Below are 12,953 nucleotides of genomic sequence, written 5' to 3'. Positions count from 1 at the left end.
GATGAGAGAATGTTCCAGCACCTTCTTCAAAGATGACAGATTCTGGGCTGGGGATGGTAGAGAATGGATGTAATGAGCACAGCCACTCTTTAGCATGGGATGGCACCAGGAAAAGCACATGCACCAGATGTGGGAGTTGAAAGTGAGAGACTATTATTAGCAGGATCAGAGACCTATCTGTCAGGCATGACGCCCTGCCTGGAGGACAGAAAGCTTGGCCAACTCACAGCCGGCAAAAAAACCCCACAACCACCATGACAACCAGCACCACAGGGCCTTCAAAATGCACAGCATCAAGGCCACAGAGAAATCTGAATACTCTGATGATTGTGTTTACACACAACATCAAAAGGGGTGGCAGAGTTCATAGGGCTGGACTGAAGGTCAAGCATTAATCAGGACTTCATGCCCAATGGACATCTCTGTCAACAGGATAGGACAGCTGGTCAACCACACCTCTGACCTGTGCAATGGCATAATCCGAGTTATTGGTCGCCTGCATGCCTTCATTTCCACTGATTCCTACACCCACGTGAGCTGTCTGGATCATCCCAACATCGTTGGCACCGTCTCCAATGGCAAGGGTGATGGCCTTTACCCGCTTCTTAACCACGTCCACTATCTCTGATTTCTGCAGAGGAGACACCCTGTAAGAGAAGAAAGAAATGATAACTCTATGCATCTTTCCAGAGGAAACAGCTGTAATCTACATTTAGATGCATTAAAAGGGCAGTTATTGGACAATTTCCAAATCCAATACATACATTTTATGCTCATGTGCAAAGAAGTTTTCAGAAAACAGTAGCTTGTGGCTTTCAAGTATTTGCCAACTTCACAGATGAAATACCCAAGTCAAAACTAACTTAAAACACAGCCTGTTTGTAATCGCTCTGCCCAGTGGGAACCATTCATGTAAACTCCTTGGGGGCACGTGTGCCCCACTACCCCCCTTAATGATAAAGGAGGGAAGCTGGTTACAGAGGTCTTAGGAACTGTCTTCCAAATAAAACAAAAAATGAGCAGAGAGCTTATTGTTGCTTTGCTGTACATCACACACAACCTAGGGCTGGCAAGGGAATTTTCTGTAAAATTTGCTTTCACAAAAGGGAAAGAAAATTGGCAGGGCTTGAGAAATACAGAAAGAGGACCAGAGTAAGAGAGAAGAAGAAAGCCTTCCCATTCTCCACAGAAATGGAGGCAGTGTCTGAAGGCAGCCAAGGCAGAAGGATTTAAGAATTGGGCCGGAGAGGGTCACAGGGACATAAAGTCTACCCAAGCTCCACTGTGCAAAAGCACAGTCCAAAAGGGGAAGATAAGATTGCTTTTGCTGAAAAGGGGTTGTTTCTGCAAGGAATCAAAGAATGTGGGTTATTTTTCAAAAGTCCTCCAGTCATCTGGAAAGAAGGCCCAATATATCTATGGTGTCTAAAGCACAGTAACATTAATTATTTCTTTTTAAAGATTTTATTTATTTATTTATGAGAGACACACAAAGAAAGGCAGAGACACAGGCAGAGGGAGAAACAGGCTCCCTGCAGGGAACCCAATGCGGGACCGGATCCCAGGACCCCCTTGGCTCAAGGCAGATGCTCAACCATTGAGCCACCCAGGTGTCCTAGCAACGTTAATTAATTATAATGAAGTGTCTGCTTAGAGTATAAGATGATAATACAATGACTTGAGAAAACTATTAGTACCTCAGGACTGATTTGTTTTAAATTCTGAACCAGTGAGCTGACAGTCACTTTGGGAAATTTATAGGTAAATTCTTTTTTTTTTTTTTTAAAGATTGTATTTATTTATTCATGAGAGGCACAGAGAGAGAGAGGTAGAGACACAGGCAGAGGGAGAAGCAGGCTCCATGCAGGGAGCCCGACGTGGGACTCGATCCCTGGACTCCAGGATCACACCCGGGGCCGAAGGTAGGCGCTAAACCACTGAGCCACCCAGGGATCCCTATAGGTAAATTCTTGAAGAACTAAAACACACTCATGCACATACACATACACCACATGTATGTACATGTGCACTCTCATAGTAAAAGGCCTGTCCAGGCTTCCCAGAGGTATACTGGCTGCACCCATATAGATACTGTACTTGTAAACTAGAAGAGAGACATTCAAAGACTCAGTACAACTATGACTTCTTATATGACCTCTGACCTTCAAAATACTGGTTTCCAACAAAAAAACTGAAAATTTACCTTATATTTAATTTTACCAACCTGCAGACCTATCTGTTTGGTGAGATGGCAAACTGAATTTAAAGCACAGGTACCCTGGAAGCCTTTGCTCAAAGAAATAAAAATTAGCAAGTTAGAAAAACAGAATCTACAGGTTGAAAGGCCTTTACAATAGATGTTGAATGATCTCTTTTTATCTTTTTCACAGTGATATTCAATAATGGGAATTTACTGCCTCCTGGGGCAATTGCAACCACTAAAAATTATTATTATTACTTTTTTGTGGTTGATAGACTAAGCATACTTCAAAGTACTAATTCCGTCCTCTGGGTTAGGCTAGAACAAGTATAACTCTTCTTTCAAACTCTTGGAAAGGCTGAAATAGAAAGATACCTAGGGGCACCTGGTGGGTCAGTTGGTTAAGCATCTGCCTTCAGCTCAGGTCATGATCTCAGGGTCCTGGGACAGAGTCCTGCATTGAGCTTTCTGCTCAGCAGGGAGTCTGTTTGTCTCTTTCTTTGCCCCTCCCCACCACTTGTTCTCTCTCTCTCTTGCTCTCAAATAAATAAAGAAAATCTTAAAAAGAAAGGAAGGAAGGAAGGAAGGAAGGAAGGAAGGAAGGAAGGAAGGAAGGAAGGAAGGAAGGAAGGAAGACACTTATCACATCCTTCCTCTAAAAATTCAGTGTCTGCTAGCTAAATAGTCCCAGGTCTTTCACCCATGATTTAACAGGCATGCTTCAGAACTTACAAATAACTTCCAAGTATGATCTTCCAGACAGCTACAAGCAGAGCAGAATAGAACAGAATCCCCATCTCCAAAAAAAAAAAAAAAAAAAAAAAGGATTCCCATCTCCCTGGAACAGATTACTACACCTATTGTAATGTATCCTAACATGAAATCACTGAAAGCTTTACTCTGTCCATCACTGACCTTTCAGGCACCTAAACATACACTGCTGTAGCTCTTCCTTCCACATTTGTACCAGGGCTACTTGGAGCCAAGGGCTGACCTTGACATTCTGCTCTCATTAAACTTCTGATTGGCAGACACACCTCTCACAATTCTAATCTGCTACACAAAAGTGATTTCCCATTTCATCTCTAAGCTCAACAGAAGCAGAGGCCAAATATGGTGTGGAGAAGACATAACTGAGCATGACCTTCTCCTGTTCCCTCTGCTATTTAAACAGAGGAAATAATTCTGAGTTCTTGTCTTTCTATGAATAAAACTGGAAAAATGAGAACCACCAATCTCATGAGATGGTTGATGTATTTATGTGAAATCATTGTTAACTTGCCAGTATGAGACACATGTTATCTCCTGCCCTACCTGCAAAACTTTGATTACTGGAAAAAAAATTTGGACACATTTGAAAATTGCATACCATCTAACCCCTGCATCCCAGCACTTCAGTAAGTATCCTGGGGTGCTGCAAGGGGAAATTATTGATATTCAAGCAAAATACAGCAACATTTCTCAGCTAGGAGTACAACACATTAGCTCAAAGTAGCTCATAGTTTTAATGTTAAATCATGCTACATTCCTTTTTTTTTTTTTAAGATTTTGTTATTTATTCATTAGAGACACAGAAAGACAGGCAGAGGCACAGGCAGACACAGGCAGGCTCCCCGCAGGGAACATGATATGGGACTTGATCCCAGGACCCCGGGATCACGACCTGAGCCAAAGGCAGATGCTCAATCACTGAGCCACCCGGGTGCCCCTACATTCCTCTTTTTTTTTTTTAAGATTTATTTATTTATTCATGATAGACATAGAGAGAGAGGGAGAGGCAGAGACACAGGAGGAGGGAGAAGCAGGCTCCATGTCGGAAGCCCGACGCGGGACTTGATCCCGGGACTCCAGGATTGCGCCCTGGGCCAAAGGCAGGCACTAAACTGCTGAGCCACCCAGGGATTCCCCTACATTTCTTTTTTAAAAGAGAATTAATTAATTTATTTGAGAAAGAGAGTGAGCAGAGGGAGGGGCAGAGAGAAAGAGAATCTCAAGCAGACTCCCTGCTGAACATGGAGCCTGGAAAAAGGGCTCGATCACATGACCATGAGATCATGACCTGAGCTGAAACGAAGAGTCAGACGCTTAACTGATTGTGCCACCCAGGCACCCAACTACATTCCTTTTTATGACACATCTTTGTGACACTGAGTTTTCATGGCTGCTATGATAAAAAGCAAATAACTTGTGAAAAATCATCGTGGAATAGGAAATGAGGGATGCAGCATTCATGCTTACTCCAAGGTTTGAGAAGGTGTACAAAGCTCAACAGGTGCACATACCATAGCACTGGCAAGTTATAATGGCTATTTAAGGACGAAAGAAAGTATTATTTCTTTCCAGCTACATGCATTATTGTTTCAAATGTCTGCTAAGTTGTTAGGACATAAATAATTCTTAAATTGTTTGACCTCCCCTTCCTAACAGAAACTATTCCATATTATTTCTTGGCCTGGGGGCTTTGCAAAGGAATTACTGAGACACTGGGGTACTGTGAATGCAGAGGATCTGGGAACCTCTGAGTTGATCACTTCTCTCCCTGGTTACATTGCTCAGTCTTCAGGTACAATCATTCATGCGCTGAAGCAGAATTTCACCACCATTTAATCTTGAACTCTTATTCTGTGTCCACTGACATATCACAGGGCATAGTAGACCAACACTTAAATAGCACTGGGTAGCCTGCGGCTGTGACTTCTTGAGAGCCCACATGCCACCCCAGTAATTGAGGAAGCTGGTCTCTGTATCAGGTGGCCTGAAGTGATGTAGAGCAACAGGAGGTCTACAGGGCAAGAGGGGAGTCCACAGGACAGAAAGTTCAACCATGGGAACATGGTGCTATGGGAGGTTGGAAGAGCTGTGGTGGTAGAATGGAGAAGCTGCTGAACAAATCCATGGTTTTCTCTGAGGTTAAAGATGTTGCTATTTTGTCAAGGGGTTTAGCAATAAGCCAACCAACAAGCAAGTAGCAAGTCAAATATGCTCAATACATCTACCACTCTGGGATTTGAATCTCTGGCAAATCGAGTCATGGTTCTGATGGCTTGCTGCAGCAAAATCTCTGAAAGTCCAACAGCTGCCTTTTCCCAAAAAGCAAGACTAAAGAGAGAACCTGACTGGGGTATATAAACTGAGTCATATCCCAGCATTTTAGAAGCATGAAATTCTCATCAAGGATTTATTATGCCCTCGGCTGTGATGCCTTGAGAAAATATAATTCTAGCACACACGAGGGGTTCAAAAACAGATGTCCAACAGCTAATTTCTACAGAACTGAATAGGCATCATTACGCTTCAACCATACGTAGTATTTTAGTATGCCAAGTTGCCATGAAGCACAAACCAGCTCTTTTTTAATCTTAATTTGTAACCTGGAATCACATGCCACACTTAAATATTCCCAGAATATAATACATTCACCCTATAAAATAAGAATTCCAGACCACATCTGAGTTAAGCTAGGCACTTGGGACAGTTCTAATACCTGTTTTAGTGCTTTATGAATAAAAACACAAAATCAAAGATCTCTAATCAACTGGAGAGATATTCTACCTACTTTTTTGGCTAACACAATAGATTCTAACACAAAAAAATAAGTTTTCCTCATGAGACTTGAAAAAATTCAGAGTCCTGGAGAATCTAATTTTATGGGATATGTGTACCTGAAATTTTTTAAAGATTTACTTGTTTATTTGAGAGAGAAAGAAAGAGACACCAAGCATGGGGGATGGGGGAGCTGAGGGAAAGACAGAATCTTAAGTAGGCTCCACAATGAGAGCAGAGCACCACGTGGGGCTTGATCTCACAACCCCGAGATCATGACCTGAGCTGAAACCAAGAATTGGACACTTCACTGATTGAGCCACTCAGGAACCCCTGTGTTCCTGAAATTTTAAAACTTATTTTCTAAAATTATTTCAGGGATCCCTGGGTGGCGTAGTGGTTTGGTGCCTGCCTGTGGCCCAGGGCGCGATCCTGGAGACCCGGGATCGAGTCCCACGTCGGGCTCCCGGTGCATGGAGCCTGCTTCTCCCTCTGCCTGTGTCTCTGCCTCTCTCTCTCTCTCTCTGTGTGACTATCATAAATAAATAAAAATTAAAAAAAATAAAATAAAATTATTTCAAATATAATGCTGAAGTAGGACCTTTGATAACTACTTTTCTAGAATTAACAATCATGCATTAATTTGTCTGATCTATAAAAGCCCTAGTCTCAGAATAAGTTTCTAAATTCTAATTTGCAATGTCATGTGAGCAAACTTAAGTAAATCCCTTCCCGTCTCAGAGCTCTCATTTGTCAAAGAGGGGTAGACTTCTATTACTGATTTGTAGACTAAACTCAGTTCGGTCAAGGGAGTCATAAGAAACTCCACCCAGGGCTATCCAAGAGAACTTCAACTAGAGCCACAACACTTACTCAGTAACCAGATTCACTAAATACTTCTACTAATTGGACTCTCAAACTTCTCTATTCCATATAGAAAGTCTTTATGACAGAAAAGGAAGTATGAAGACCATTCGCCTAAATCAATAAGTCTCGAATTTTAAGTGGGCATCAGAATCACCTAGAGAACTTGTAAAAATATAGCTTCTGATTCAGAAATGCACATTTAACAATGCTGCTTGCCTATGGACAACGCTGAAGTAGTCAACATTGACTTGGACAAGATCACAAGATCTCTCTTGTTCAAATGTTTTAATTAGCTAGGCTTACATTTATTATAGCACAAGGTACATGCAAAATTTTCATAAAGCGACATCGAACAATTAGCAGGAACACTGAATCTCATCCCCTTCTTTCAAGCTTTGTATATACAGGTTCTTTTTTGCTTTTAACTCCCATCTAGGAAGTACAAAATAAGGTTGGAATTTCACTTAAAATAATCTTCCAGGGGTGGCTGGGTGGCTCAGTTGGTTAAGTGTTTGCCTCCAGCTCAGGTCATGATCCCAGAGTCCTGGGATCCAGTGACATAGTGGGCTCTCTGCTTCTCAGGGAGTCTGCTTCTCCCTCTCCCTCTGCCTGTTACTCCCCCTGCTTGTGCACTGTGTGTGTGTGTGTGTGTGCGTGTGTGTCAGATGATACAATCCTTCAAAAAATAAAATAAGGGGCAGCCCCAGTGGTGCAGTGGTTTAGCACTGCCTTCAGCCCGGGGTGTGATCCTGGAGACCTGGGATCGAGTCCCACGTCGGGCTTCCAGCATGGAGCCTGCTTCTCCCTCTGCCTGTGTCTCTGCCTCTCTCTTGCTCTCTCTGTGTCTCTCATGAATGAATGAATGAATGATGAATGAATGAATGAATAAATAAATAAATCTTTTAAAAAAATAAAAATAAAAATAAAATAAAAGTCTTCCAATCTAAGTGTTCCACATAAGAGGGTGAAAGTACTAACCAAAATATGGTCTACAGGATTTTGTAAGTTTATTTATTTATTTATATTTTTTATTTTTTTAATGATACAGAAACCAATACCTATGATTTAATTTATGAAAATTTCCATTTTCCCATTAACTTAAAGAAAGCATCCTTATGAAAGAGATTCTTTCATTAAAAAAATTAAAATATACTTTTTCATAGCAGTAAATAATCCTAGATGTTTCAAAGATTGCAACATCTTAAAAAATCTTAGTTTATAGATATATGAACACCTAATATAGAGGTATAAAATCTAAAAACAATTAAACTTCCTACGTATTTGTTTAATAAGTGCTTCTGTAACTGACCAACACCTACTCCGACTCTATGTTCTTTCCTTAGACGCATTTAGTGCATTGACGCAGGGCCAGTTGTCCAGGCCTCCTGGACAGTTTACCCTTCAGGAACATTCTATCCCTGTGCTCTGACCCAAAATATGTGACTCTCAAATTTAATCTCATGTCTCAGTCTTACTGCATCTTACCATAGGCCTTAGCTACAAAAGCAGATCATGTTGGCAGCTTGGGACAGTCCCTAGAGCAGAGTGGCAGATGGGAGGTTGCAGGGGAGAGGGGGTGGCAGAAGGGTGTGTCTGGGCAAACCCAATTACGTACCTGGATTGGTACCTAATCCACAGGCACAAAGAAGTGAAATTTAAACTCACGCACTCAGTGGTTCTCAGGTAGACTCAAGGGCTCCTTCATAAAAATGTACACATAGAAAGGAGCTATCTTATATGTGAAGAAGCCATAAAAGATAGTGTCTCAATGCCTCACAAAGATGTAACTGAAGATGTGGTTCAGGTTTTATTTTAAAAATTCAGTTCCTGTGATCCCTGGGTGGCGCAGTGGTTTGGCGCCTGCCTTTGGTCCAGGGCGCGATCCTGGAGACCCGGGATCGAATCCCACGTCGGGCTCCCGGTGCATGGAGCCTGCTTCTCCCTCTGCCTGGGTCTCTGCCTCTCTCTCTCTCTCTGTAGCTATCATAAATAAATAAAAATTTTAAAAAAACTTAAAAAAAATTCAGTTCCTGACCAAGAGGCGGCCTCATAGGATTGTGGCTGGAGGAGAACACCTTCTCAAAAACAGACTGAGTGCTTACTGAGAAAAAAATCACCCATGAGATAATGGGTTTGAGAGGGTAGCACCATACACCTAGTTGCTAAATGAGCAACATACAGACTCTCAGGGATGAGTGTCTCTGGCTTTGGTTGCTTCAGCAGTGAAGGGTTCTATTCCACCCCAGCTTTTCCTACAAAATTTCAGATGTTGTGGAGGTTCTCCTGTGGAAGGATTTCTTTCCATCCTTGAAAAGTTTAAACCACATTTGTTGGTAATATAAAAGTTGAGGTTTCCTACAAAATGCTTCATGACTGATGTTACCATTCTTTCCACTACCTTATTAAAAAAAGCTGCCTCATAAAAGAGCAGACAGATGACAGACCATAAGCAGGAATATCATGGACACCAACGTTTCAGGAATTGATCCCAGAATTATTTAGCAGATACATCTCTTTCAATAAACTCAATGTGTCCAGTGTAATGATTATACCCACTATGGGGGATGTGCTTGTTTCCCTCCCCATCTACATCCCCTCCTTTCCCATCTGGTTTAGCATGCTAAACCTAAATGCTAAACCAGTCAATTTATATGGCAAATGTTCAATAAATGGTGACTAACTCCCAAAGTCATGATTCTAAGACTAATTATATCTCTAATGATAGGAAGAATAGGAAAAAATATAATTCTACTTAAAAATACATTAACTTTGGGACACCTGGGTGGCCCAGCAGTTGAGTGTCTGCTTTATGCCCAGGACGTGATCCCGGGAACCTGGATGGAGTCCCGCACTGGGCTTCCTAAGGGGAGTCTGCTTCTCCCTCTGCCTGTATCTCTCTCTGTCTTTCTCTCTCTGTGTCTCTCCTGAATAAATAAACAAAATCTTAAAAAAAAATACATTAACTTTCATATAAACGGGAACAATGCTATTGGTGTGTAATTCTGAGAGATCTCTTCAGTTCACAGATGGAAACAATGAAAGCAATATAAAAACAATATGCGCCTCTGTGAGATCTAAAGTTATCATCCATGGAAAGGAGTTAGAAACAGCCCACTATTCCCGTGGTCTGGGGATGGACACTGCAAACTTCCTAACCAAATATGCCAGTGGTCTTGATTCTGTTTTCTAATATCCTTAAAAACATTATAGACTTATTATAGGCTTTTTGTGACAGCTCTTAATGACATGTAGCAGGCAACAATCCTTGGCTTCACATAGGGCTCTCTTGGGAAGGGCTACTACATAAGCCTGGACTTTTTTCCCCCTGCCTCTTTCGATCCTAATGCTTTGACTACAATAAGCCAACAGCCCCTGAATATCATCTTGCATAAGTACTTTGAGAGCTTAACACATACTGGCTTACCAAGTCTTTTCAAATGGACTCAGAGATGTCCGGCGATGCAAATCATCCAAACAAAGTCTTTATATTTAAGCACCTCACCACATATTTGCTTCTTGCACAGGCAACTCAGTCTAAAATTACCTTCTATCACAATCTTGAATACCTATATACCTTTGTACTATTAATAACTTTTCAACATAGTGCCTAGGAGAATAGGCATTTAATTTGCTGGCTGAGTAAAATGATGGACTTCTATCTCATTATTGGTGATACAAATCTGCATGAAATAACTATGAACTCTGATATGATCCAACCATCCTAGAGAAATACAGGCCAATATGCCACAAGATCTGTTGAGTAACTGAAGAGCCCAGATGTACTGAAGGTTGAATACATGTTGCTGGCACAATGTCACAAGTCTGACTGTGCCAGGTGAGGTGACAAATAGGTAGCTGTGTCATCATCTTGCTTTATATCTTGGTGGTGTAATTCCACAGTCATTTTAGAATTTAACATGCATATTTGGGCATCTATTAAATTCAAATTGCAGAAAGCTTAAAATTTCCATAGCATCCTAAAAGTATAAAGATTATTTTCAATATGGTATAAGAATTCACTTAAAAAAATACTAAGGTTAAATGTTGCCACACTCCAGAAGAGACCTCAACTTTCAGAAACAAGAGATGAGCTCTCCTTCACACTCTATCACAAAGGGGGAGGAAAACGGAGGGGCAGCCAGACAGGCTGGGAGTGGGATAGAATGTGAGAGCTTCTTGAAAGTATGATTTATATAAATTTGCCACTATACCAATATATTAACAATTACTAGTAATAATTTCCTTGTTGTTTAAAAGGTTTGCTTGACTCATACAGTATTTAACAATACTATTTTCTTAAGGGGTCACTAATTATCTCAGTGTTACACACACTCATACACACACAGATTGCACAAAATATGGTCTTGATTTTCCTATCTTTTAGTATCGAGCCTTGAAAAACAACCTTGCCAATGTCTTACTCAAAGTATTCCACACTTTCATGTTGGATGCATTACCCAGAGTTTAAATATGAATGATTTTATGATTAGATATTCTAGTCACCTGAAGTCACCTTTTTATGGCCCCTAAATCTTGATTTCAAAATCTAGAAAACATCTCAACAAACAAGAATTTTCAAGGGGGTAAAACCCTAATGACGGATTTGAAGATGAGGCAATATATTTATCACTGATCTTAATTACTATTTGCTGACTGCCTCCACTGTCCTGTGAGCATTCTCTTCTATCCAACCTAGGAGGTAGAGATCAACCATCATACTGTTGTGAGCTGTGAGGGAACTTGATATTCTTTATTCACTGAACAAAAACCTTATAACCTGATCCTGCCTGCACTTTGGCCATAAATGCTGCCCGCGCAGCTGAGGCTTTCAGAGTGGCTCTCTGAGAAAGGGAGGACACCCTGTCTGCCCAAGATCAGTTTACTCCACAACTAGAAAGGGCTCACTTTGAAATAAGTATCCCCTGCTTGGGGGTTCAGAATTTATGCATCTGTACTTGTGTCCATGACAATTTTATTGCATGTCCAGGAAACAGAACAATTAAAGTGGCGCTCAGACAGGAGTCTAGCTTCTGAAAATCTAACATCTCTACTAAATGATATAGAATATATTAAGATCAGGGCAACCACATTTGATGTAAAAATTTAATAGGTCGTATGTTGTGAATTACATATGAGTTTATATTCACTGAAGTCAACTGGCTATAGTCGGTTTCTTCCTGTACTAGGCTGAAAAGAAGGGCCCAGACTAGGAAGGCTGGGATTTAAATAAAAGATATTAGATCCTTCTGTTCCCAGGCTGAAACAGGGATTAGAATAACACATTTAAATACCTTAATGTTTTTAGCACAAAAAGCATTAATTCGATACTCTGCTTCCTTGAAATGCTTTATTAAAGCCCCCAAAACTCTCTCAGGAGTGTCTGCCTTCCTTGGAGTTAACATACATTTATTGTTCTCCACTGCAAATTTCACTAGTATTTCCAAACAGCGTGCCTGGCCTCTGCTGTGGGGATGGTGGGAATAGGAAATAGAACCAAGATGAAACCTGAGAAGGCTTTGAGTTTTGACATTTCAGAGCAAGCTTATGGCTCCTTCAGGACCAAGCATCATGAGCTCATGCACCACTGAAAGTAAATGACGACCAAGATGCTTAATAGAATGATTTTAATTAGACCTGCCCTTCACCTGTCACAAAGGTCATCTGGTTACCAATCCAATACATAAGCAAAACTGTAACTACCTGTACTCCAGAAAAAGTGGGGCAGCCTGTCTGCCTCTTGACTTTTACTCCAGGCCTAATCCAAGCAACCAAGAACCTTAAAAGCCACAGGGATGGCAGTGACAAACACCATGTGCCCCACTCTCTCAAACTGGAAAATCTAAGAGTGGAATTTGTTGAGTGGAAATGCAGAGAAGTCAAACAAAGCTCCTTCTTCTAAGAATCATAAATTCCTACTCAAACCTAGAGCCTGTACTTAATAAGCTGCTAATTCTTGATCTCAAGAGCAGGAAATGAGAATGGTTTTCTGGGGGTACATTTGTCCAAACCCATAGAATATACACCAAGAGTGAACTCTAATATAAACTATGGACTCTGGGTGATAAGGATATGTCAATGTAGGTTCACTGATTGTAACAAATGTACCACTGTATGGGGGGATGTTGATAGTGGGGGAAGCTCTGTGCATGTTGTAAAAATCTCTGTACCTTCCACTCAGTTTTGCTGTGAACCTAAAACTGTTCTAAAAAATAAAGTCTATTGGGGGTGGGGGAAGCATCAGCATTCTACCATTGCCACAGAAGAACACGCAAATGACTCCTACTGGTTCTATACATCAGCTAAAGTCCTGGAAAGTGACAGAGAAAGATCTACAGACATCAGG

The 12,953-nt window shown here is 41.0% G+C and overlaps 1 protein-coding gene across 1 annotated transcript in view; it reads right to left on the bottom strand.

Annotated features, from left to right (window-relative positions):
- The window catches only part of ATP8A2 (ATPase phospholipid transporting 8A2), a 491,575-nt gene that overhangs the window by 235,432 nt on the left and 243,190 nt on the right, over positions 1-12,953 (bottom strand). The window contains exon 25 of the mRNA XM_055317488.1: positions 464-647. Coding sequence (XP_055173463.1) covers positions 464-647 — 184 coding nt within the window. The remainder of the gene's footprint in view (positions 1-463; positions 648-12,953) is intronic.

Source organism: Nyctereutes procyonoides, unplaced genomic scaffold, assembly GCF_905146905.1.
Source record: "Nyctereutes procyonoides isolate TBG_1078 unplaced genomic scaffold, NYPRO_anot_genome, whole genome shotgun sequence".
Classification (NCBI taxonomy): domain Eukaryota; kingdom Metazoa; phylum Chordata; class Mammalia; order Carnivora; family Canidae; genus Nyctereutes; species Nyctereutes procyonoides.
The sequence above is the reverse complement of the archived record's forward strand: the minus strand, read 5'-3'. Positions and strand labels throughout refer to the sequence as shown.